Below are 25,990 nucleotides of genomic sequence, written 5' to 3'. Positions count from 1 at the left end.
TATAGCTACTTTACTCTACTAGACTAATGTTCTAGACTGGTCATCACTTAATCCCTTACAGAATTCCCAACAGGCCTTTATAGTCCAAGACTTAATCATGATTACAAAGAATAAAGCTTAATTAAAAATAAACAGCACTGATTAGCGTCTGATAAGTAAAAGGCGCACCGATTAGACGGCAAAGCAAGCATGGAATCAACTGGAGTCGTCTGATGATCCGCGGACGTCCAAGATGAACCCAACCGCTTCCCAAGGCTAATAAACACGCTCTCCTCCCCTCTGCTGTCTGAAAGTCTGAATTCCTGACGGCTCCCAGCCCGACGCCGCCATCCAGATGCCTCGCGCGGTGTCTCGGTCGCCCCCGTCCTACCACCGCCGGCGCTCCCCTTCCCCGCGGTACGGCGGCCGGAGAAACCGACGAGACCGCAGCCGCACCCCCTACTCCTCCAGGTACACCCCCTCGCCCCCGCGCCACTCCCACCCCCCGCCCCAAAAAAAAAAATCCTCCCTGATTTACCTAGGTTTTCTGCTGCATGATTTTTGAGAGATGGATAAAATTTTCCCTATTAGGTGCTGCGGCTGGAATAAATAAAATTAACGGAAAAAGGGTTTGATAATATGTGATATTAGTAAAGGCACCTGAAATTGAAACATGCCGTGGAATGCTAAATGAAGGAGCCGATTAGGTTGGCCAATCTCTGAAATCCATAGAGCGTGCAGGAATGTTCTTTCTGCAATCTATCATATGATGTGATGCGTAACAGATAATGTTTGCCTTTCATTGTAACCAATACTTTCTGGAAGAGCTGTTTTAGAAAGGCTCGAGATGGGCATTATGTACAGTATGTCACCTCTGCAATGCTAGAAGGGCATGGTATTTTGTGTACGTGCAACTAGGGTTACCGACCCTATTGCAACCCCATACAAATCTAAACTTCATATCTAGGATTGGTCTCTATCTAGTGTATATCAGCCAAATAAAAAAATGCTAATTGAAGTCAAATTTAAAGTTTAGATAAAGTAAATTCTGTAATTTGGTGTGAATAATATTTTTTTTTTGTTAAGCAACATGCTTGGCTTCGAGGAGGCAAGAACTTATTTATATACAATGTAGCAGAGGGATCATGCGTACCCTTCATTCTAAGCTGAAATATGTCCTGAATCAGTTACACCATTAAGCCCAAAAGCTGGTGTCCTTTACCACTTCAATAACTGCTCTAACCACGTATTTTCCAAACTGGTACCGTGCTTTACTTCAGTTCCCAATACATGTTGCTTTGCTTTTCTTCTGTTTTCCTGCATCCTACATGAATGCTTAAGGGCCCTTAGGCTACTCCCAGTGCTCCACTTTGGCTCATATCTTAGACATTTAATGCACGTCCACCTAGGATGAAAGCTGATGTGGCAATCAATTGAATCAGGAAAGAGAAAGAGCTTGTGTTTTCAGGAAGAAACAAGCTAGGCTCGAAATCCAAGAGACAGAAAACAACCAAATATGCATTGGGGGAAAGTAGTGTCCTCGGTACATGTTCTCACATTTCTCTATTGGTCATAGAAAGCTCTTTAGGTACAAGTTATAGACATTATGTATTGGAAAGGTTGTTTGTTAGCATGTATTTCTTGCATTCTCTCTTCTCTAATAAATAACTATAGACATCAAGCGTTGGGAGTGGCCTTATAACCTGATGTCTACCTTGATCAAGTTAACAAACACCGCTTTGAATCCCCTTTTGTTTTCAAAATCATTTCTTGTTTGTTTGGCTTCAAATTAAAAATATTGATTAAGTGCGAACTTTGAGTTGCTTAGCACGAACTGAATTCCGATTTGGCATAACTAGAATTTATTTAGAGCTGCAGCAAAACTGTAGGCACATACTATAGTTGGTATGGATATTAAAATGTCTAAGAAACTAAGGTACACAATGTGTATGTTTGTGTTTGTTTGTTTTACCATGATTTTGTTTGTTGTTTCACCATGATAGTCGTAAATGGGTTTGACTAGGATTCACATGTAAGTAACATCATGGTAAACATCGATGCTTGAATAGACTAGGTGATTGTTGATGCATATATAACTATCACACAAAAAACTTGTTTGTTACAATGGGATAAAAGATTAGTGAATTTATATAGATTAGGTGATTGTTGATGCATTTATAACTATCACACAAAAAAAACTTCTTTGTTACAATGGGATGAATGATTAGTGAATTTATATAGATTAGGTGATCGTTGATGCATGTGTAATTATCACATGAAAAGACTAGTGATATTTGCTTCACTCAGAACATCCTTTTGTAACTATCACACAAAAATATTCAAATGCAAAAGGTGATTCTGATTTGCTTGGTTTTCCACTTCTGTTGCCTTTTATTAAACCGTAGGCAATGCCATTTCCTAAACATTCTGGTCAAGTCCCTTTCAATTATCAATAATCATTGAAGTCGACATTTCTTATTCTATAACTTAGTATAATGTTATTCATTTTGTTGTCCACATGTGCTCTTTAGATTTTGTTATGGTAGATCCAGTCGATACACATTTGTGCTACAGAAATATCAGCCTTCTCCTATAAAAAAATAAAATCAGCCTTCTAATAAGAATGGTTGCATTTTACTGTTTTTGCATATTTGGCATGCTTGTTTGCAGGACATGCAGACCCATCTGTATTTATTTATTTTTCATTGTTAGAATGCGTTCTGACATGCCCACTCTTCTACCTGCAATTATTGATATTACAACATATTTTAGCATTATGTTGTATTTTGGTATTTAATTTCCCCTTTGTTAGGCGAAAAACCCGGTCTCCTTCTCCAAGATGGGATATGAGCTACTCTCCAACTCCTAGGAGGCATAGAAGCCCTACATCACCAAGGCGACACAGAAGACGGAGAAGTCGGAGCAGCACAAGTTCTCTTGTAAATAACTCTTGCAGTCCAAGCCATGGATCAGAGCAAAACAATTTGATTGAAAAACAAAGGAAGGAGGAGGAAGAAAAGAAAAGGTTGAAATTCTGTTCCTTTTTTTTTTGGCATCTATGCATACACATTGCCTTTTTTGCATCCCACATGCTGTTGTTACCTCTTAATTTTTATAATATGTCTTTGGACTTCCTCTTTTTGTATAGAGAGGATAACTTGACCCCTAAGAAAGCTATTACAATCTGGAATATTCTGGAAACTCCCTAATCTAATCCTGTCTAACTTAATAGGCGAAGAATCATGGTTATGGTTATGGGCAAGGAATCCTAGGGCCCACCGGCCATAACACATTATCAGCGATATAAATTGGTGTAATCAAAATATTGATGCCATGATCAAAATCTGAATGGATATTTTCATACATCTTGTTATTTTGTGATAGTGTCCCTACACTGGAACAGTAAACATCATACCTGGATGATTGATGAAATATGAATCAAATGCAGTTCAGAGTTCTAAACAAGATTAAACATCAAACCTCATTAAGACTTGATTCTTAAGCTCTCTCAATGAATTGCTTGAAGCATTCAGACTATCAGATCCATGCTTGAAGTAAACTTGCATATGCTTAATTTCTAAACAATGGAGTCTACAATGCTCATGGCCATACTGAGCATCCAGGACATCATGTGCTAAAAGCCTGAAAAGATAATTATACTCGTGCCTATTTCAAAATAAATGTCACTTTTGCTAGTTAGTTTCCTGTGCAAGTAGTTGATATTTGGTTTTTAATGCAGAGTTTCCAAAAAAATTCCTGTTAATAATTTGATATTTATGCTGTCGTTGTCAAAATTATTCAATACTTCTGTCTGAGATGCATTTATCCCTTTCTTATTCAAGGAAACTCTCTCTCTCTGTGCGTGCGCGCGTGTGTGTGTGTGTGTGTGTGTGTGTGTGTGTGTGTGACATGACAGCATTCATGGAAACAAGTCAATTTTAACTTGATGCTTTGTGAAATTTGCAGCCATATCACTTTTAATTTCACAATATGGATTGCACCATCTTTAATATCACTTAAGCAAAGTCTCCTACCCTGACGTGCTACGTGCTCCTCTGCTTTGTCCGGCTATTCTATATCAAATTATCATTGCATCCTGCAATTGGTGTGCTTCATCATCTAGCTAGTAGCACTACAAGAGAAAAGGAATTTTTTATTTGTGTGTTTTGCCACTACAAGATGTCAAGATACCCTAAGGTTTTCCTGGATGGACAGAACAACTGTTGTAGTTCTACTTATTATGTTCATTTAGGTAGTGCTTAATATCTTTAGCGTCAATTGGATGTTTGGACTCGTTTCAACCAGGCAAAACCCAGTTCTTCTAGAATAGCTTGTCTGACATAGAACTTATATGAAGTCAGCTCCTTCAATGCAGTAGCATGATGTTGTCAGATAATGTATGCTTCTGGTTATACATGACTATGGCATATACCATTCGATCTCCTGTGTAACTTCGTCTTTTTCATTGCAGGCTTCAAAAGGAAGCAGAATTTAAGCTATTGGAAGAGGAGCTTGCTAAGAAAGTTGAAGAAGCCATAAGGAAAAATGTCGAGGAACATCTGAACTCTGATGAGGTGAAACATGAAATAAAACGCCGAATTGAGGAAGGTATTAGGAAATTATTTGATGAGGTTGATGCTCAGCTACAAAAAGAAAAGGAAGCAGCTTTGCACGAAGCCAGGCAGAAAGCAGTAAGCATTATTCGTGTCGGTGCTTATTATTGCTGATCATTAGTATTGAGAACACCATTAGTGCTTGAATTAAAATAGCTAGTCAGCTAGTAAATTGTTGGCAAATGAAATGTCCAGCCTGAATATATTATCCTAGGTCCTAACCCATATAGGCTGTTGGGAGACTGGGGTATGACCTTTTTGCTTGGAGCAACGTGGTGCTTTACTAGTTGCAGTGTTGCTGAAGGCAGCCACATAGGCCGCCTAGGCCATGCCTAGTCAGGCGGTGCCTGGTTTCCACTGCGATATCACATTAATCGGTGGCCGAGGCGGAGGAAGTTGGGGCTGATGCGGCTGACTTGGATTTTGATTTGGACGGGTTAACGTCGGCTGCCTCCGAAGACCCACGTAGGAGGTGGCGGCGGGATTGAGGTGGAGCGCTGGTGGGGAGGGTGGTGGTGGATGTGTTGGGATGGGCCAGGTGGGGATGAGGCATGAGTGGCAGCTGCATATGGAGAGAGATTGGTTTTAGAGTTAGGGTTCAATAGTACTGTAGGCCTTATGGGCCGGCACAGTTTGGGAGCTAGGGACCTCCCTTCTTCATCTTCTCCCTGTTTCTCCTTCCCTCTTTGCACCTGCCCCTTCACCTCAGATCCTCCATCAATTCCTGCCGCCAAGGCAATGCCTATGCATCCTAGGTGCTTGTTGGTTCCCTGACGCCCACCTAGCACCTAGCGCCTTGGACAACACTGACTAGTTGGACTGTTACTGATCCAGCTTCATCATAAGTTTTGCACAAATTGGTGATTTTGATCTATGATCTGTTTCTAGGCATGATAAACTTTTCTGCAGACATGCATGTATTTGTTTTTGTTTTTGGTTACTGGCAAGAATGCATATAAACACTTTCTTGCTTGCTTAGTATAGTTGATGTGATCTACCAATACACATCGATTATAATTCATCCTTCTTGAAAGAAACATTCAGAACTTTAATCCCTTGATTTTCGTTTCTGTAAAACTTCACAGGAACAGGAAAGAAGAGAGAGGGAGGAGTTGGATAGAATGCTTGAGGAGAACCGACTTAAAGTGGAGGAGGCCCAGAGAAAAGAAGCTCTGGAGCAGCAGCAAAAAGAGTTGGAACGATATTTGGAGCTAGAAAGGATACAAAAGCAAAGAGAAGAAGCTTTACGCAGAAAGAAGATGGAGGAGGAAGAAGAAAGAGCTAAAGAACTTAAATTACTTGCGAAGAACCAGCATTGACTTGGTGTTTAGTTTTGTAATCTGGTCTCATCTTACCACGGTGAGCAGATAACTTTTGTAATAGCTCTTATGGTGGCTGCCTTTGTAGACCTTGCTCACTTCTGTGCTGGATTGCATTTTTAGTGTTTTCTGAAATCCGTACAATCGTACAATCAGCCTGGTGGCTACTGATTATGCAAAACTCAAATGCAAAATGTTGCTCCTTTGATTATGGTTACAAAGGGACACGATCTTCTATTTTCTAGCTGAATTCTGTATTTGACAGTAGCAATTTCTGAGGATTTAAGGTGCCATAATTGCGATGTACAGAGTGGGTTGCAAATGGGATGGATATTTTTTAACTATTCGATCATTCGAAGGGGTTCAAAACAAATACAGGATGATTGGTATTCGTGTCCGATACTATTTGATATTATCCGTGTCTGATTCTGGATTAGAGAAAAAATATAGGATAGGATTGATATATGTCTGAAGTATCTGAATGTTAAGAAAAACTATTATGATTTTACTTAAAAATATAATAATATATAGATAGATTATCATATATCTGTATATAAATAATATACTCTTGTTTTCACATCTTACCAATCACTCTCTGTGTTTATTTTGATTACATCCCTATATTATTTAATGTGTTATGTGAGGATGCAAATAAAGTGAAAATTTTTATGTATCCGACTATCCGTTCCGACTTTGACTCTGAGACAAAAATTTACGATATAATACAGAATAAAGAAAATAATTATCTTAGATTGTCTATGTTTAACTCCAACTCTAAAAAAATATAGAATATAATATATGATAAACTATATCTATCCATATCCGATCTGATTACACTTTTAAAGAGTTATTATCCAATTAGCGGTTGATGTACCTGGGCTGGGGCCCGCCATGCCTAGTGTACTAATTTCATTTTTGAGCTGGATTGGTCATGTGTAAAAGGGTCACCTGACATCGCTGGAGAGAAAGGAGTCATCTAACCTACCTTAAGGTGTATGTTCTTTCTGAACCTTTGTGCTCACTTGGAGGTTTGTCTAGACTTTTGAATCTTCCAATTTCTCAATTGAGTGCACTGTTTTACACGCGGACGCTACGTAGGGTTCATGGTAAAGAGAATCTATTTATTATGTCTCTGATTGCAATTTTACTTCAGGAAAAAACACAACTAAAAGAAGGATTTGCTTTCTTTGAAAGATGGGAATCGATTGCATTATCGCAGGTGTTTCAGATGGATACGTTGCGCAAAGTGTGAAGATGAGGATAATGCTCCGATCAGAACGTACAGTTTAGTTTGAGAATGCACTACAACACAATTTTGTTTTCTTTTCTCTTATTTATTTTCCTATCCTTGCGTGCCATGATTCTTTTATTCTATTGGCTCTTAAACCCGAAGTACGTAAGGTTTTCAGTTAACCAACGAACAGCTTTTATGGAAAAACAAAATATCAGATCAGTGTTTTCGCGAAGTTCTAGCATTGATCTATCAGCATGATGAACCAGTGCATTCATTTGCCAGCGAAGATATGGAGCTTGCAATAGGTCTTGTCATGCATGATTTATGTCGGGTGAGTGCTACAGTTCACAAAAATCCATCTGAGCATACGTGAACACAGTACAATTACATGAGAGACTACACATGAAGGATATGTGCATTCAACGGCTTATGATGGATATGGCATGTTCAACGTGAATATTGGGTGCATAACCATTATTTTTTTCTCCAACACGTATGAGAGCTACGCATTATTGTATTAAGAAGAAAGAGTGATCCAATTTATAAGAGAAATCGGGTTCAAAACCTTAACAAACACTGTATTATAACCCATGGAGCACAGCTCATACGCAAGACAAAGGAGAAACAAAGAGACCCCAAACTCTCCATGATAACTGAACGATGAAGGTACGGAAAAGCAGCATACAACCCGACAATCACACAACAAACAATAGCCACACCAAACAACGCTACACCCGCAAGCAACTATACCCTGCTAGCACCTCGACTAGGATAGCTTGACAACTCAACAGGCGGAGCCCCGCTCCCACACCATACCGCAAGCTCAAAGGTGGATCCTGAGACGTCAGAACATAGCCACTGCCATGAAGCACCGAAAGGTGATGAGAAGCCCCACCGAACAGGAGAACGAAGGGGTCGGAGCAATAGTGGAGGATGGTGACATTGCAAGGAGTGCCGCCAGTAGTAATACCAAGTAACAGAGGGATTATCTGAAATGATGCCTTCAAGAAGGTGGCGGCAAAGGAACTGCCGTTGCTCGTTCGGGAAGCCGAACAGGGTTTTCACCTGAAGAGATCCTAGGGGGAGCTTCGTCATGACATCTCTAGGGAGGTTATGACGCCCGTAAGCGTTACTGTCGTTGACAATGACATGGTGCTTGTCAGGATTTTCGCCCTTAGTTTCCCCCTACCATGGCACAACCCTTTGAAGCCAAATGATCGACGGGTTGACCAGACCAAGCACCTGCAAGAGAATAACAAGTAGCACAAGAGCATAATGCATCCACCAGTAAGAGACGACCGGGTGTGAAGCCCCAGCCTGCAGTAACGCACAACATGGCCACCAGGGTAGCACCAACATTGTCTTCAACAACAGTCAGCCACCACAAGGAGCACTAGGAGCCACTGATGGCCCGACCGAGTGCATGGTGTGCCAAGGTTAGCTGAAGGCTCGACCTGGATCGCTGGTAGCAGTGGCCCAGCCGTAGGCAAAGTTGGGTAGGACGGTGACCCATCGGCCAGTAGTCCACACCCGCAACAACCAACGAGCCTTGCAAAGCCCACCTTCCCATAGCTTATCGCCGGAGTCGAAGGGACCGCCAACAGGCGGCAATAGGTGAGTATCCGTGTGGATCCGGCCATGAAGAGGTAAACCCGACAAACAACGGCGTGGATCCGGCCAGAGCAAGCAGCTACAGGGGCGGATTCGCCCGGGTGAGCGCAACACACAACAAGGGGGAGGGGGGATTGAGGGAGGACGGGGTGGACGCTGCCATTGCCGGCCGGCCTTGGTGGTTGTGGCCTAGCTGGATCTTGGGGGGTGTGGGCTAGTGGCGGCAGTGGGGAATCCCCGAGTCACCTCACGAGTGAGATGACTCGGGGTCACCAAAGGAATCTCCGAGGAGGTTGTTTGTAACCATTACCAAAACTGGATATCTTCTCAATTAGGTAATAGCAAGATACCTGATTGCACTAACGTAACACATAATAGTTTGCCAATTCAAGATCATCTAATTGCATCCTAAATAGGTTGTTTCGAATTAATAAAGTATGACAGAGTAGCCACTTTGGAATGCAAACTGAGAACCTCTTCCCCCCCCCCCCCCCAAAAAAAGGTGCAAATTGAAAACTCTATGTAATTTTTAGAGCTATTTCTTTATGGATCGTAAATTGCTCACTTAACAGTTTGCTCAACATGATGCCATACATCATTCATTCAAGATAAGGAAATAGGAACATGGTACTTGCCCGTGCTAACCATGTTTTCGATAATTTGAGTCACACTTATGCATTACCACTACTACAGAACTAATTATACGTGTTGGTTCATCGGTGTCGGTTCGATCAAAATCGACACTGATAGGATATCACTATCGGTTCATACCAAAATTAGACATCCACTCATCCATTCAGACAAAACTAGCACTAATAAGCAGTATCTATGCCAGTTTTTAATACTAATCGGCACTGATACTACCTTCGAACCCGAATTTTTGATGAAATATAGTTTCGACTTGTGCCCGACGTCCGGCCGGCTCGTGCTCTCGATCTTATCCTCACGCGCAGCCCTCTCTCTCTCACTCACTCATTTCTCCCCCTCTCTCTCTCACGCTCTCAGCCTTGAGCTTGCCGGCCTCCCTATCTCCTCCCCCCTTGCCCCCTCCTCTCCTCCCCCCTCACCGCCCTCCTTGCCCTCCTCGTCAGCCTCCTTGTGCATCCAGGGCGGGGCCGGTGGGATCCGGCGTGGAGGCGGTGAACGGCGGCAAGGACGAGGAAGGCAACATCGACGACAAGGATTTCAGAGCTCAGGTGTTCTCTCATGACCTCTTTACGGCGACTTGTGGGGAGAGAGAACAGCGAGACGCACGTAGGGAGGAGGAGGCTATGGGGGCTGCTATGGCGGAGGTGGTGCCGAGGGCGCCGTCGGCCAAGATGAGGTCGACCATGCTGAGGTTCCTGTTAGAGCTCGAGGAGCTAGATGGCTCGCTGCCTGGCACGGCCAAGCTACCTCCGCTGTCGCTGGAGCCTGAGGCTGACAGCCTCATCGATAAGATCTCCTCGTGCAACCGCCTGTTCACGTTCGTCGACAAAGGCGAGTGCGAGGAGGAGCGGGACACAAAGCTGGAGCAACTGGGGGAGGTGCTCGCCGCCGTCTAGTCGAGCGGGAAGTAGCAACTAGACCACCGAGTATTAGTGGCGCTGGTGAAGATGGTCGGTTTCAGTGGTGGCGGCCTTCGTGCCCTGCATTTTGTGCAGGATGGAGCAAGGATTTGCGGCGGCAGCATCCTCGAAAACGATGAGCTCCGTCGTGTGGGGCCGGTAGCAGGCTCGACTCAATGCATTGAGTTGGCTCGTTTGCCTGACCTTTTTTTTTCTAGAAAACCTCATCAGTGCCGGTTCTAAAACCGACACTGATAGTCTCCGACTATCCGTGCCACTTATGGAGTGTCGAATTTAAAACCGGTACTGATGAGGTTTTAGAACAAGTACTATTGACCTATTTTGTAGTAGTATATTCCTAACATGTAACAACACTGTCTTGAATATTAGTAGTTGCTAGCACACCCATTTTCGCTACATAACTCAGTAGGTCCCGCAATTAAACAAAGCAAGCAACACATCAAGTATAACCGTTTCCATTAAAGAAATACCACGTTGGACGACGTTTACGATACTTCAACTTTATATCGATGAACAGAAATGATAGAGCTTTCAAACACATCACCCCGTTGCTCTTTCAACCAACACATCGGTGATCGATTGATCTTAAATATGACCAACACTCAATAATGTAACAACGGTAATCTGAGATAGAACAAAGCTCAGATCAGAAATCAAAACAAACAATGGACGGAACAAAATTGACCATCCTCCAAACTTCACGGAGAATCGTATCAACTTTGCGCAAAGGAATTCCTCGAACAACTGATGGCTCGCTGTTTCGTCGCCCTTGCTAGAAATACTATCTGCACCGAACCACAAGTAGTAAAAAGCAGCTGCCCACTTGTAGAATGGGGTTACAACTGGCACATTCTAATATTTAACGTGGAGAGGACGCACCCTATCTTGCGTATCGGAGCATCCACAATATAGAAAAGCAGCTGTTGCGGCTCTAGTGCATGCTTTACAAACCAGACTTTGGTCTGTGCATGTCAAAATGGACTATGAATGGGTGTGTCGTGCCGGGCTCGCTGCTGTGCAATTGATGTGTGCTTTTTGAAAGGATCATGCAGAAATCATGGAGGAGACGAACAGGACAGGACGTAGGCGTCGAGAACAGACCTTTTTCCTTCTTTTACCATCAAGAGAGTTCAGCGTCCATTCGCCTCCACCACCATCTACCATAGATGTTGCCTTCATCGGGCTATCTTTACACCAAGATACTATACGAGAATTGTTTTCATCCCCTCACAAATCGGTCACCGTCTTGATCCTCCTCACAACTAAGAATGGCCAACTCTGCATGATACTGTATTCTTCAACCTCCTGCCTAGGTATTCGTCATTCTTCTTTCTCCTAAAATTACATGATTATATTATGAATTTCGTGTATGCAAATCTCTATTTTATTATGCTATATTATTTTACTTCTTCGGATTGCTATATCATATATTGATTATACATATGTGAAACATATATGTAGTTACTAGTATGTACTAAGCTATCTGCCTAGCTACTTATACAGATTCAAATCTTCCTTCCACTGCATGAAAGTTTCAAATCAAATGAATTTGGAAACAGTAAGTGACAAAACAATTTCTGCTAATAAGAAAAGTTCTAGGAAAATCTTGCCAAATTTTTAAAAAAATATCAGCCAAATTTTGTTCGTCTTTTTGTGTTGGTACATATTTCTTTTAGTGGTACCCACAATACTATAGAAAAGGCCTTCAACTGGTTCCTAACTGGCATCACTGCTAATTTTTGAACCGGCACGGTGCAATCGGTAGTGATAGTCGCCGAGTATCATTGCTAGTTCGGAAACCCCTTACCGCTACCAGTTCCTAATAGCAACTGACAAAAACTGACAGTAATAGTCAGTCCCCAAATCGAGATTTTTGGGGGCTGAAAAATCCAAAATAAAAATTCCCATCTAGACTAGCCCACAGTCAAAGGCCACAAGTCACATGATTTTTCATATGAAACACACACGCGTGCAATTACTGGGAGTTGAACCCGCAACCTTTCACCTTGCACGTAGCTTTTTACCATCCACTTGTCATTGATCGCTCGGAACAATACGATTTTTTTCCATTTGAAAATTATTGTTTGAAACTTTTAACGATTATTTGAGCATCAAATAACTTCAAATGAAAAGGTTGTCAACTACCAAATTTTATATCTCATTCAAAGATACAATTTATATATAATTTTTTTTCATCCTACTCCGTATGAATATTTTATAAATTTTCAAATATCTCACTAAAAACATACAAATCAACACTTGTTTTACCTGGTTCAACATTAACAACCTTAAGCATTACATATATTAGCATTTCACCATGTAATTACTACCGTTAGAAATGATTATTTGCCTCGATTATATTTTTGTATCATTCCATATTTTATCCAACTTGAAACTAAATTGGCTAATATGAAAGTCAAAGAAGAGCATTGCATATACATATGTTAATCATTATTTAATGGTTAAGCATTACATATATTATAATTTTACCATGTTATTACTAATTTATACTTTTTTATATAGTTTAGGAATGCTAGTCTCTCTCATGAGTGAGTCACGACAAAAGGAGTCGAGCTTGATAAGTTACGAATGCCAGATTTGGGTATATATTGCTTCAAATGAAAAAGTTATAGATCTCATCCAGAGCTATAACTTTCATATAACAATTGTCTCCATCGAACTAAGTATGAAAAAGTTATGAATTTCTGAAGAGGAGTTGCAAACAATTATCACTTTCGGTTTGAAACTCTACTATCAGTGCAGATTCATGACATGAATTAGCAATAATAATGGATTATCATTGCTGGTTTTTAAGGAATCGACAGTGACAGAGGGTCGCAGATTGATGTTTCTGTAGTAGTGCCACTATTAATTTAAACTCGGTTATGACTTCATCTCTTAGTATGGTGGTGAAAGCATGAGAGTATGATTCCACTTACTAAGGTAAGGTTCAAATCCTGTGCCCACGATTTATACACAAGCAAGTGCTTTTAGCAGTATCATTTGTAGACATGTGATAGGGGCACACTAAGTACTATGTGAGTGTATTGTGTGTCACAACTACAGAATAGGTCATCACCGTCGGTTAAAAAACTGCATTAATGCTGGTTCAAGGCATGAATCAGCAGTGATAACCCAACTAACATTGTCAGTTCATGCCTCGAACCATATGTGCAAAAATACTCTACCCGGAACTCTTTATCATGGGGATCTATCTCAAGTTTGATCTCAAACTAGAGATAGAAATTCCATACTTAGATGCTCCTGGTAGAGTATTTTAAATCTAAATGAATGGCAAAAACACAATTTGAAATAGCAGTGACAATAGTAAATCTTCATGAATGGCGAAAACACAATTATCTTGAAGCGAATGTGTTTCTACCACTCATTTAGATTATCATATTACCACAATCTTGAACGGGGATGGTGGCGAGGTCGGCGATGGGATGTAACATTGAGATTCTAAAACCAAAAGAAATAAACACTTCTTTTTTAAAGAAAATAAAAAGTTTTTACAAAAATAAATAAACCCTAAGTGTGTATATGCATATATGTATACATACATGTACATGTGTGTATGTGTATATATGGATAGGCATATATTCATATGAAAGGGTTGTTTTCCTTATATAAGAATATAACTATATATATATATATGTATATATATATGTTGTTTGATTGATGGGTTACTTGATTGTTTATGTAAGATATATGTATATGTATAAGAGTATATGTTGTATATGTATAAAAATATACAAGTATATACAATAGAATACCTAGAGAAAAGAAGAAAAGAAATAGAAAAGGAATCAGAAAAAGAGAAAGCCATTCGGGTTGAAACCCAGCCCAAACTTCTTTTCCTTCTCCCCCTCTCCTTCCGGCCCATCCGGCCAGCAGACTCACCACCCCTCCCTCTCTTCTCTTTCCCTCCGCTTGGGCTGCACAACTGATTGGCCCAGCCGCTCCCCCTCCTCCCTCTCTCAAGCTGAGCCACTAATAGCCCAGACCAACACGTCATTCCCCCTCCCCCAGCCGCTCCTCTCTTCGCCCACTCTGTTGTTCCCGATCTGAAACCAATTGGAAATCCCGATCAAATATGCCAAGAACCGTGTGGATGAAGACTTCTAGAAGGACATCATCGTCATGCACAAGGACACCCACGCAAAAGCCTTCAATCCTGAGCCGAGATAAAACAAGGGAGAATCGATTTGAAATTGAACATCTGCAAGCTAAACTTCACTGATCCCTAAATCAGATCAATTTTGAACTCTCACAACCCCGGTGTATAAATATGAGCCCCATAGCCCTTCCTCTCAACACACGCCATCTTTTCCCTAAAGAACCGAGGCAAATAAACCATAAGAACCCTAGATCATCAAGCTCCGAAGCCCGCCGCTATAGCTCAATGCCGCTAGCCCTCTGCTTTGCTCCCTGTCGACGACTTGCTAGCAAAACAGAATCAACATGAGCTTCTATGTCTTTTCTACTGCTCGTCGAAGAATTTGGTGAAGCGTGACGTGGTTCCAGCAAGTCTTCGATGAGGCTCCATCGTGGATGAGTTGTTCACCGTCATGTTCACGCCGGAGATTGAAGAGGTGAGATCTCATCCGTTGGATGTATCGCGTAAGGCTCATATTAGAAGTAGCGTACCGGTTCGGTGAGAGTAGATGTGAGCCATTAAATCCGAGATGGATGGTTCGGATTTAATGATGCTTGACGGTGCCGTTAGACGACGTAACACCACCCATTAGCCACGTCAGTGGTTTTGCCGATGTGTTGCGCCACGTTAGCGTTAGATGCTGAGTCAACATTTTTTCTTTTTAATTGTTTTGCGTTCTACTGACGTTATAAAGCCTATATATTACACAATAAATAGTTTTACAGTACAAAAATAATTCTAAAAATAGGAATAATTTGGAAAATAATTTAAATAATGTTTTAAAATAGTTTTATTTAATTCTATTAATATTTTATGATTCAAATAAATACTAAAAAATTCTAAAAAAAATCCTAGAAAATCATAGATGTCTCTAGGAAAATTCTACAAAATTCCTAGCAACATAATTTCATCTGTAGATAATTTTTTTGATCCTATTTTAATCTTTCGGAAGTTGTAACTTGTAAACAGTAGCTCTGTTTTGACCCATTCTCTCATCGGATTATCTAAAAAATTATGATCTTGCGTGATGATGTTTGTTGTGTGATATTTGGGTTTTTTGGATCTTGGTGTTTATGTGTTGCCTTTTCGCTTATGTTTGAAAGGAGATGCTAATGTTCTGGAGGAGTTAGAAGGACGCTAGGATCAAGACATTAAAGACCCAACCAAGCACAGAGAAGGCAAGTTATGTTCTTGAACATATTTATCCCAGTTTAATAAATGTTTTATTTTACAAACGTGCATGCTAATAATTTATCGAGAAATCTAAGAGTTAGGCTTTACCCTAGTTTTCCCTTATCTTCCTCATTGTTCAAAAAATTGGTGATCGGTAGCTGCTCGGCTGACCGAGGAGTAGGGATTAATCAGTTAATCAGGGATTAACTGAATTAATCGGTCGACCTCTGATCGGTTAGTCAGCAAGGAATATACCTTATTTTTTTATGTAATCTAGCAATATAATATACTAGAATAGACATCTATAAGAAGGAAAAATACTAAAATAGATATATCTCTCTGGGTGGGCCTTTTTCTTCTTGGGTTGGTGACCCACCTCTCTCCCTGTCTTATCTCTCTCTGCCTCTCCCTTAGCCCCCTTCTCGATCTCTCTCTCACTCACATGCACACAGGATGGTGATAGCAGTGAATAAGGTTTGCCAGTGGCGGTGGATAGCGTCGATGGCGCGCGGTGCCCTTCCAGATCCGGCGACTTGAGGAGGGGCGGGCGCCCGAGCTATGGCGGCACGAGGGGTGGGTGCCCGAGAGGCCGACTGCTTGGGTTTGAGGAGGGGCAGGCTCGAAGGGTAGTGACGCGAGGGGCTAGCATAGCTGTGCGAGACGCTGGTGCTACTGAGGTTACGATGCGTTTTGAGGGAGAAGATTAATTGGTGGTCAAGGGATGAATCTGTGGTCAACCCGATTAATCGGTCTGACAGACTTTTTAATCGACCAGGCAATTTTTGAGCTGATTTCACCATAATTGACTCGTTCCCCTGCCCATCAACGATTAATCAGGCCGATTAATTGCTGATCGGCTGATTTTTTCAACACTGATCATCCTTATTACCAGGGTTATGGTTTTGGGTTATGAAAGGGTAGATGATGCTTAGTTTTGCTTTGGGATGGTGATCATGATAATAGCTCTTTGAAACTTGATAATGGTCTTATGCATCACTGATAAAAGATATTGGTATAATTTTTGTAGCAATATGGTATAGGTATTTGAGCAATTGTTTGATGAGACTGATACATGTTGAACAGTTGGGATGTGGTAGTCCTGCTCAAAACTAAGGACATATTCATGGAGTGACCTTTCCATGTAAATAATACAACCACAAGCCTGTAATGGGATGAGCCTAGTCAATTGATTTGCATATTTTTAGCAATGTGTAGACTATCCGGTTGTGTGGAACGGTATTTCCAGGGTGTTGCAATGGCGCAAGAGGGGGCTTTCTGTTGTTGAGGTGTATTCACGCGGTGGTGACACATTAACGGGTATGCACGTTTTGATAGGGGCAATTTAAAGGCTTTATAGTGGTCAACTCGGCATACACATCGGAAGTGTGTAAGGTACTATCGGGTATCGGCAACAAGATATGATCATAACTTATGGGTAAAGTGTATAACCTCTGCAGAGTGTAAAATAGGGTAATCAGCCGTGCTCACGGTTACAAGTGGCAAGGAAAACCTCACATAATTAGAACTTGATGATTTGGTTGGTTTGGTCAAGCATAAGGGTGAGAACTATGATTGAGGTGTTATTAAACCTTGGTGCACTACTAGAGAAATCATTTGTATAGACAGTTCAGAAACCCCGTGCGGGACATTTTTTTGAACCGTCTGTGAAAAAAAAGTCTATACAAATCTGATTTGTACAGATAATTTTTAAACTGTCTATACAAAAGATTTGTATAGACGGCTCCAATAACGAGCTGTCTGTACTATGGAATATCATAGACGTCTCGAAGGATTGAGCCGTTTGTGATATAGTAACAATACAGATGACTCCCATAATGGCCTGTCTGTACTATGAGACAGTACAGATGGCTCTAGTTGCGAGTCGTATGTGAACTTGGAACAGGAGCCGTCTGTTGTGTATTTGTACAGACGGTTATAGGTCTAGAACCGTCTATACATATATATATATATACAATACTGATTTCATATATTACTGAATGTAAACTGACATGATCATACAGACAACAGTAAAATGACATACATAGCAGATCATTTGAATTCAAACAACAACAGATTTATCATTTGCATTCAAAATCTATACACACAGTAGATCGAACAATTTCATTCAATGTCACAAAGTCACACACATAAATAGAAATAAAATGTCAATAATACAAAGCCTCACAACATTTGCAAAGCATTCTTCATTCTTCATTCTTAAGTCAACCCCATGCGTGACAATATATAAACCAACAAATTAGCTTTAGCACACTGAATTAGAGGGAAGTAATGAGTTCATTTGCTTCATTTTCTATATCATTAGCCATAAAGTTATAATACATCAATAGACTACAAGATACAAGCATTTTCAATATATTGAACTGACCAACTTCTATTGAGGTTACAAACCTTAGCTCCTAAAGTTGTCGCGATCATGAAATTCGCCGCTCTCCTTCATGATCTCAGCATGTATGAAATAGATGAGCTATTTTTGAATATACATGAGATTGTACTTCTTGAGAGTATTTGTAGGAAATTTATATATTGGTAGAAGAAAATTAAAATAGTTAGGTACAACAATGAAAACTGCATTTTAATATACTATAATTATACTAACCGACGGATGTACTGGTGGACTAGAGCCAATGATTTGCATCATATACTTGGCAACATAGTACCCACAGAGGTTAGTGCCCAGAGGCTGCTTGTGATACTGTAGAAATTTGTGCATGGTAAATTTAGTTCTATGGAATGCATATTATATCGGTAAATTGATGTGCGACGAATGAATTATTACTGGAAACTTATGTTGGTGGCTCACCGAGGGTTTATCTCTCTGTACAAGCCCGCCCATCGAAACATACTTCGCGAACACCATTGTCAGCAAGTCTGTCAGATCTGAATACGTCTTTGTGTCATAGTTCCTAGGGTCCAAGTATATACAGTGTTGATTGTGTGTATAGATAAAAACTAGCATCCAATGGTCTTTGTAGTTGTAAAGTAGAAGAATAAGCTCCTTCATTTCACAGAGAGCGAGCATGGCCTTCACGACGTATGTCTCGACCTCCCTCGGAGATCAAGTCATCGTTGACCCACATACGACCTGTGTGTTGAGGATTCCAATTCTAAGATTCTCTCTCTTGACTTCTGGAATCATATGTCTGCACATAAGAGTACTGTAGATGAATGAGCGTATTAATGAGTTAGCGGATTCATTAAGCATAGACCACGATTAATAACACTAACAGTGTCCAACATCTTATTAGGCCGAGTCCAACATGCCACGACTGTAGAGGAGGAATAAATCCTCGAAGGTCACAAGGAAGGTTCTAGCTAGTTTCAGGAAATGTTGCCACTGGTATTTGGCACTAAAACCATGAGGAGAAAGATGTTTCTCCTCATGGTTCCTGTTCATGTATAGCTCGTGCAGAATCATACTTGTCTAGCCCAATTTCTCTAACGCTTTCTTGTTCAGTAACGATTGTCCTGCCACATATGTGTTTGACAGAGGTTCTTCTTCTACTTCCTTGTTCTTGTCCACATGTTTGCTAGCTCTGCACCTTCCGGGAGGTGCTGTTTTGGCAGCCTGTTGGCTAGATTTGCAGGACAATTATTGTTGCTCATATGGTGCAGAAGGAGATTTGATCTTTGGCGGAGCATGACAAAAAGAGAAGTCACTATCGTAACGTACTGGAGACGGTGACCGTCAAGGCTGTGGAATGCGGTTGAGGGACAACCAGTGTTATGAACTTCTTTAGCCACTAGATGAAGGAGTGGACGGCCTCCCCAAATGTCCTGACGTCATCCTCTGGGGGAATAGGAAGTGAGAGGGACGTGCAATTCCCATATATCAGGCTATAGCGGGACTCCATGAATAGTCTGTTCTCCGCCACATGGGAACGCCAAGCCTGTGCCAACCTCAATGATATTATCAGAGCCAACATTGGTGGGCAGTATGAGCTTGCAGTTGACCGCCTCTATGTCGTCGACAGGGTATCTCTCGCTAGGGACTTCATTTGGAATGTCGTTGATCGGGGGGGGGGGGGGAGGGGGTCACCTTGAAATCCACCGATAGGGAAGTCATGTTGATCGAGCATGTTATCTAAAGCGTTATCTAGTGCATATGCATAGCTACTCCGGTGCTGAGCTAGTGGAGATTCAAGTGTCGTGGCTACATCCTGCTGCCTCATAGCCTGTACTCGCTCCTCGACCCGTTGTTCCATCCTCATATCCATCTTTTCTTTTATCCTTGCTTCGACCTCAGTGACAATCTCCATTCTTAGCCTGTTGGAGCAAGAGTTCGTCTTGCCCCAGCACGTACGACGAGAGTTTCTTCAAAGGAGGAGACTCAAGCTTGGAGACGAAGTTTGAGAGGAAGGAACACCACGAATATATTGATGATAGAAAAATGTATTACTCTGGGAGGAGTATCACAGCGTTCGTTGTCTTGATTGTTCTTTCCCGCTGTGTCCATCGTTTGCCCGAGGAACATGGCCTCCTATTTATAGGGCCATGTGTAGCTTAGCGTACAAGTTATCATAATGTACAAATATCTGGGATCCGACCAATTACTGGGCCTTATCCCGAATAACTACCTTCTATCCTATCGGGAGATAAATATCCACCATGGTAATTATTGTGGTCCCTACCCCCTGAAGGGGGCGAGCTGATCACCGATTACAGCCTGGCGCCGCACTGTTAGGGGTGTCAGGATAGCCTTCATCATGCCGGGGTCTCAAAGTGGCATCCATTAGCCTAGACCTTTAATGCCGGTCACTTTTTTGCAGGCAAAGCACGACCGGTGCTCCCCTTCTGGCAGATCTTTCCGAAGGCCTACTGACTGACTCCGCTGCCTTCGGGAAGGCGGCCTTATCAGCTCGAGGCGGGGGCCTCGGGAGGCATAGAACCGGGAGGTGAAGGCTTTGGGAAGCGGGACCCTGGAGGGCCGGGGCTTCGGGAGGCTGAAGCTTCGGAGGACCGAGGCTTCGGGAGGTCGTATTTTGGGAGGCTTCGGGAGGTCGAGCCGGCTGAGCCAATAGAAGGCTTCATAGGTAGAAAGGGGTACTGTGAAAGGATCTGATGACATCAGAGATCGAGCCTTTAACAGAGGGTTCAGAGATCAAGGCTTCGGAAGGACCTGGATGGTAATCTTCAATCATTATCCTCAGGCTGGTTTATTTTCCCCCAACACAGCCCTTCACACTCGGCTGCTTTGCACTCAGCTTTGTTTCTTCTCTGGTTCCTATATGAATCGGCATCGTCAGGGAATCCCATCTTTCATGGAGTGGAATCACCTATGCCACGCGTGCTACCTGGGTGCTCTTTGTTTCCTAGTGCTGATGTTAGGATGTCTTTTCTCGAGATGGCTAGAATGATCCTTGAGTGGATTCTTCCAAAAGTTGCAAGATCCTTTGAGCCCCTTGCTTGGTTTCTAGCTTCATGAAGGTGATGAAACCATCAGACGTACGGCCCTTCCTCAAAATCAGTTCTGGGCCCACGTCTCTGGGATCTGGAATGGAGCGGTTCTCCCGAGATGCCTGCTCATCCTCCTTGTTCCAATCCAACTCTTTGCGTGTGTACCCACTGGTGTCGAGCCTATGGGGGTGCATGTTGCGTGACTGGCGCGCCTTGTTAGCTTGACTCTACTGCTGAAATTCCTTAGACTAGCACCTCACCACAAACTCTGTCCATTGATCCGCCAAGTACCTATAAGTAATATTATTGTGGACAAGATACTTCTTCACATATGTATTATAGAGCTCGCTCTTGAAGGTCTTCCACGCCTTGCCCATCTTGGCTATTGTCTGTCTTTCCACGACCTCCTAGGAGTATTATGGGGGAACTGTCCAAATAATATTCTAATTAATCACCAGGAGGATCATTATTTATAATCACAACCTCGATGATTAACCAGAATATTATCCTGGTAGTCCTGATACGTGTTTTGTGTCGAAGATCAAAACACATGCCTTTGCAACATATAGCATCACAACATAACATAAAAAATAGCAAGTAATTAACATTATATTACAAGTTCTTAAGCACTACCAAGTTATTACAATTTATATCAAAAGAGAGCTAGAGGAGACTAAAACCGCGCATCAACAGTCAAACTGGCCCTAGCGATGGTCTGACCCCTGTATAGAGCCCTCACTTCAGACCTTCCGGTCCTAATTGGCAATCAGATCAGCCCTACCGGCAGTCGGACCACCAGGCCTTGCCGATAGCACCCTTGTGGGGTTGCCGGTGAGAGCTCCGGTCAGACTCTAGACCATGGAGGGTACCTAAATTCTCTATGAGACTAGTGGAGTGTTTCTAAAGTGACTTGGACTACCTTCACCGAGCTAAACTCAAAATGCCCCATAGATTGGACCTAGGCTAGGTTGAGTTTTGGGCCTAAACGACACTAGGGGGAGGGGGGGTCGAATCGAGCTCAAAACTATGGAAAAATGGTAGGGGAAGCCTCACCTTAGTGCATTGAATCTTTCTAGTGGATGGGTTTGCTTCGGGAAGGCTTCGATTTGCAGATCAACTCCCGGGGTGGTGGTGGAGCTTAAGGTGAACAGCAGGTCTCCAGCAAGGGAGAAGAGGGGGAGATGCTTGGGGATGTCCTTCGGGAGCTCGTGAGAGTCCCCTCCTCCAATTTCTGACCCTTGAATGCGATGACAAAGGAATCCCTCTCCCTTCTAGTTTTGGGTGGAGAGAGTGAGAGACAACGAGAGAAAATGAGAGAGTGAGAGAGGCAACCGACCACCTTATGTCGAGCCTCTGTGTGCTGTCGGTTGGACCGTGTAGGGCGCCAGCCAAACCGCAGCAAGCACACGTGGCAAGCCCATGTGGCTGCCACCTGGTGGTTAGACCGTGGGTGATCCTGGTTAGACCGCGAGAGGGGTTTTGTGATGAATCTTTCTAAGTATTCCCGCTTTCCCTTCTCTTTCTTCTCCAAAGGATCTAGGACTTTTCTAAGGAGCTCTAAACCATCTCTAGGGTATTTGAAACACCTTCAAACTAAACTTGTCGGACAATTATGTAACAATTATGGTTAAGTGATGCTTAATTATGGCTTATCATTTTTGGGATGTGACCAACCTCCCCCCTAAGAAAAATCTCATCCTGAGATTCAGAAATCCTTGGGAGAAGGTAACAGCGATGGATTGGGAAAGAATTCTCTGCAGATGGGAAAGAATCACATCAATTTTCATCGATGGAAACAAAAAGGTCACCATCAGGCCCTCACATGAACTGGCAGGCAGACCATAATTAGGCTCAGTCAGACCACAGTTCGGTTGGACTATGAAAATGACGGTTAGACCAAAATCTATACAGAGTTTTGGGCTCTGGTGGTAGGACCGCAAATCTCATGGCGGTCAGACCACCCACCAACGGTCAGACAAGCTGAGGCACCGGTCAGACCGTGAGCCAACAGAGAGTTTTGTAAGTCTTAGCTCCTCTGGCGGTCTGACTGGTAGATCCATAGCGGTCAGACCGTTAGGAGCACACTCTTCCGGCTGAAAGGTTTCTAAGTGTAACACCTTGGAACCACAATTTCCATTCAACATAGTGATGAACATAGACATGTGAGAGGTTCCAATGTGCAGACGTTACACTGGTATTTACAAATTCTCAAAGAGTTAGGGACATTCGGAGCGGATTTTATCCTCATGCTCCCAAGTCGTCTCATCTTTGGTGTGGTTACTCCATTGGACTTTGGTGAATTTTATGGAATGGCGCCGAGTTTTGCGTTCCACTACATCCAATATCCGGATCGGTCACTCACAATATGTAAGATGCTGCTGCAACTCTTGGTTTGCAACTTCGATCACTTCGGTTGGGACTCGTAGGTATTTCATTAGTTGAGACATGTGGAACACGTCGTGCATCATGGAGAGGGACAGGGGCAAGTCCAATTGATAAGACACCTCTCCACTCCTAGAAACAATTTGGAAAGGGCCCACATATCGAGGTGCCAACTTGCCTTGAACTTAAAGGCGTCGAACACCTTTGAGAGGAGACACTTTGAGGTACACATAATTCCAATTGCGAACTCGAGGTACACCTAGAAAAGCCCATTCGCCAGATTCAGACCAATTCAACAGTGTTTGACATCTTCGGCCATAAAGAGCCTCAAACGGTGACATTTCAATGCTCGCTTGGTAGCTGTTGTTGCCGGAGAACTCGGCAAATGACAAGCAAATGTTCCACCTCTTTACATAGGTGAAAACACAAGCTCGCAACATATCATCTAGGATTTGATTTACCCACTCTGTTTGACCATCAGTCTGAGGGTGAAAAGTGGAAGAGCTCGGTTTCTAAGGCTTCATGAAGGCTTCTCTAGATTGGGAAGTGAACTGAGTGCCTCGATAAGAAATGATCTTCTTCATAATCCCATGAAGGCAAACAATTCTGGTGAGATACAACTCGGCATAGTCCTTGGCACCGTACTAGTCTTCACCGGAAGGAAATGTGCTTACTTGGTAAGCGGGTCAACGATGACCCAAATCAAGTCATACCCTTGAGAAGTCTTCGGCAAACCGGTGATGAAATCCATGCCGATTTCCACCCATTTCCAAGAGGGGATGAGCAAAGGCTAGAGCATACTGGCCGGCTTGAGATGCTCTATGTTGGAGCAAGAGATCGTCTTGCCCCAGCAAGTATGGCGAGAGTTTCTTCTAAGGAGGATACTCAAGCTTGGAGACGAAGTTTGAGTGGAAGGAACACCACAAATGTATTGATAGTAGAAAAATGGATCGGTCTAGGGGGGGGGGGGAGTATCATAGCGTGATTTTGTGTTTGGGCACCTATGTGTCATGTGTCTTGACTTGAGCGTTCTCCTTGTGACCTCCCCTCCCTAGATGACCACACCCCCTATTTATAGGGCGGTGCATAGCTTAGTGTACATATTATCATGATGTACAAATATCTAGGACCTGACCGAATTACTGGGCCTTATCCCGGATAACTACTTTTTACCCTAAATACAAGATAAATATCTACCGTGGTAACTATTGTGGTGCCTGCCCCCTGAGGGGTGAGCCGGTCGTCAATTGTGGCCCAACGCTGCTCTGCTGGGGGTTTCAGGACAACCTTCATCGCGCTGAGGTGTCGGGACAAGCACCACTTGTACCGGCATTAATCGCCTATCACCTCAAATCAGGTCGGTTGCAGGTGGGTGTCCTTTCTTCCTTGATATTGTCTCTGGGGACTTGTTGCATCTTTAGGCTTTAGAAGGCCACACAGGCATTGGAGGGATGGCCTGAAGGGGTCCGCAGCCTCTGGGGGCCAGGCCTCTTGCTGAGGGTCTGAAGGCTAAAGGCTCTTGAGGGACTTGCTGTAGCTTTGAGTCTTCGAAAGGCCACGTACGTACCGAAGAGGTGGCCCGAAGGGGCCCGCAGTCTCTAGAAGTCAGGTCTCCTGCTGAGGGTCCTGAGACCGAAGGCTCCGGAGGGACCTTTGATAGCAATTGTCAAACATTATCCTCAGGTTGGTCTATTTTCCCCAATAGTACCCCCCTCATTCTTCTGGACCCAACGTTCAGAGGGTGAGAGGATGTAGAGGAAAACCAACTCCAGCTTGGGATAGTAACAAGAATGCCCAAAGGCAATTCCCTGTCCCTGAGAAGTTTTTCGGTAGGAACCGTGGGCGTTGATGGCGAAGCTCAAGGCTGATGGTGCATTGGTGATTGCAACACGCCTTGGGGTTATGCTAAGGTCAAAGGTGCAGCCGGCATCGAAGTCAAAATTGAAGACCGAAGACGTATTAGCAGAGGAGGCACGGTCCGGAGCCTGCTTGGAGTTGGTATATGTGGTATCGGGACCCGAGGTTGGAGGGGCATCGGTGGAGGTGATGCACTCTGGGGTCCGTGCCGAGGCCGGTTTAGATTCTTCGGACTTCTTTGGTGATGGTTCTTCTCGCCATTTGAGCTTTGTTAGAGTGGAGATTACGTGTGGGATCGAGGGGTTCCCCACGTTTGCCTGTTTGAGGACGGCAGGATGGGATGTGTCACTAGTGCGTTTTGACTGGATAATGCGTGGGTTTGTTTAGGATCTTGTGCCCACAACCCTAGCATGTGCCGAAAGTGGTCTAGGTCATTAATGTGATGGGATGTTTGTGCGAGAGAATGAGGCGTCACCGTGGGATGTTGCCATGTGTCGACGGAACAACCGGGATGTGGCCATAGCCCCTAGGGATTCAACGGGGGATGCCCTGGAGTGAAGCCGTGTTTGTTCCGCTTCATCTCTCGCGCGTATGTGGCTACTTGGCCCGGATATAAAGTCGGGGTCATCCGGCTGGATTCATCACTGCCCCATGAGTGAGCACTTAACCTTTGACTTGAA

At 43.1% G+C, this 25,990-nt stretch overlaps 1 protein-coding gene across 1 annotated transcript; it reads left to right on the top strand.

Moving 5' to 3' along the window:
* Positions 1–283: 283 nt before the first annotated feature.
* Positions 284–6,138, top strand: LOC133903687 (uncharacterized protein At1g10890-like). Its single transcript, XM_062345128.1, has 4 exons — positions 284–450; positions 2,792–3,004; positions 4,451–4,670; positions 5,678–6,138. Exons 1-4 carry the CDS (start codon positions 335–337, stop codon positions 5,909–5,911), a joined length of 783 nt encoding a protein of 260 aa, XP_062201112.1. The 5' UTR covers positions 284–334; the 3' UTR covers positions 5,912–6,138.
* Positions 6,139–25,990: the final 19,852 nt, after the last annotated feature.

The sequence above is a fragment of the Phragmites australis genome, chromosome 21 (assembly GCF_958298935.1).
Source record: "Phragmites australis chromosome 21, lpPhrAust1.1, whole genome shotgun sequence".
Taxonomy (NCBI): Eukaryota; Viridiplantae; Streptophyta; class Magnoliopsida; order Poales; family Poaceae; genus Phragmites; species Phragmites australis.
This window is presented reverse-complemented; position numbering and strand designations above follow the sequence as displayed.

Excerpts from the sequence above, each read along its gene's own strand:
- LOC133903687 (XM_062345128.1), top strand. The coding sequence starts at position 335 with ATGCCTCGCGCGGTGTCTCGGTCGCCCCCGTCCTACCACCGCCGGCGC. Across the intron at positions 451-2,791 it reads CGCACCCCCTACTCCTCCAG|GCGAAAAACCCGGTCTCCTT; the intron begins GTACACCCCCTC and ends CCCCTTTGTTAG. Across the intron at positions 4,671-5,677 it reads ACGAAGCCAGGCAGAAAGCA|GAACAGGAAAGAAGAGAGAG; the intron begins GTAAGCATTATT and ends AAAACTTCACAG.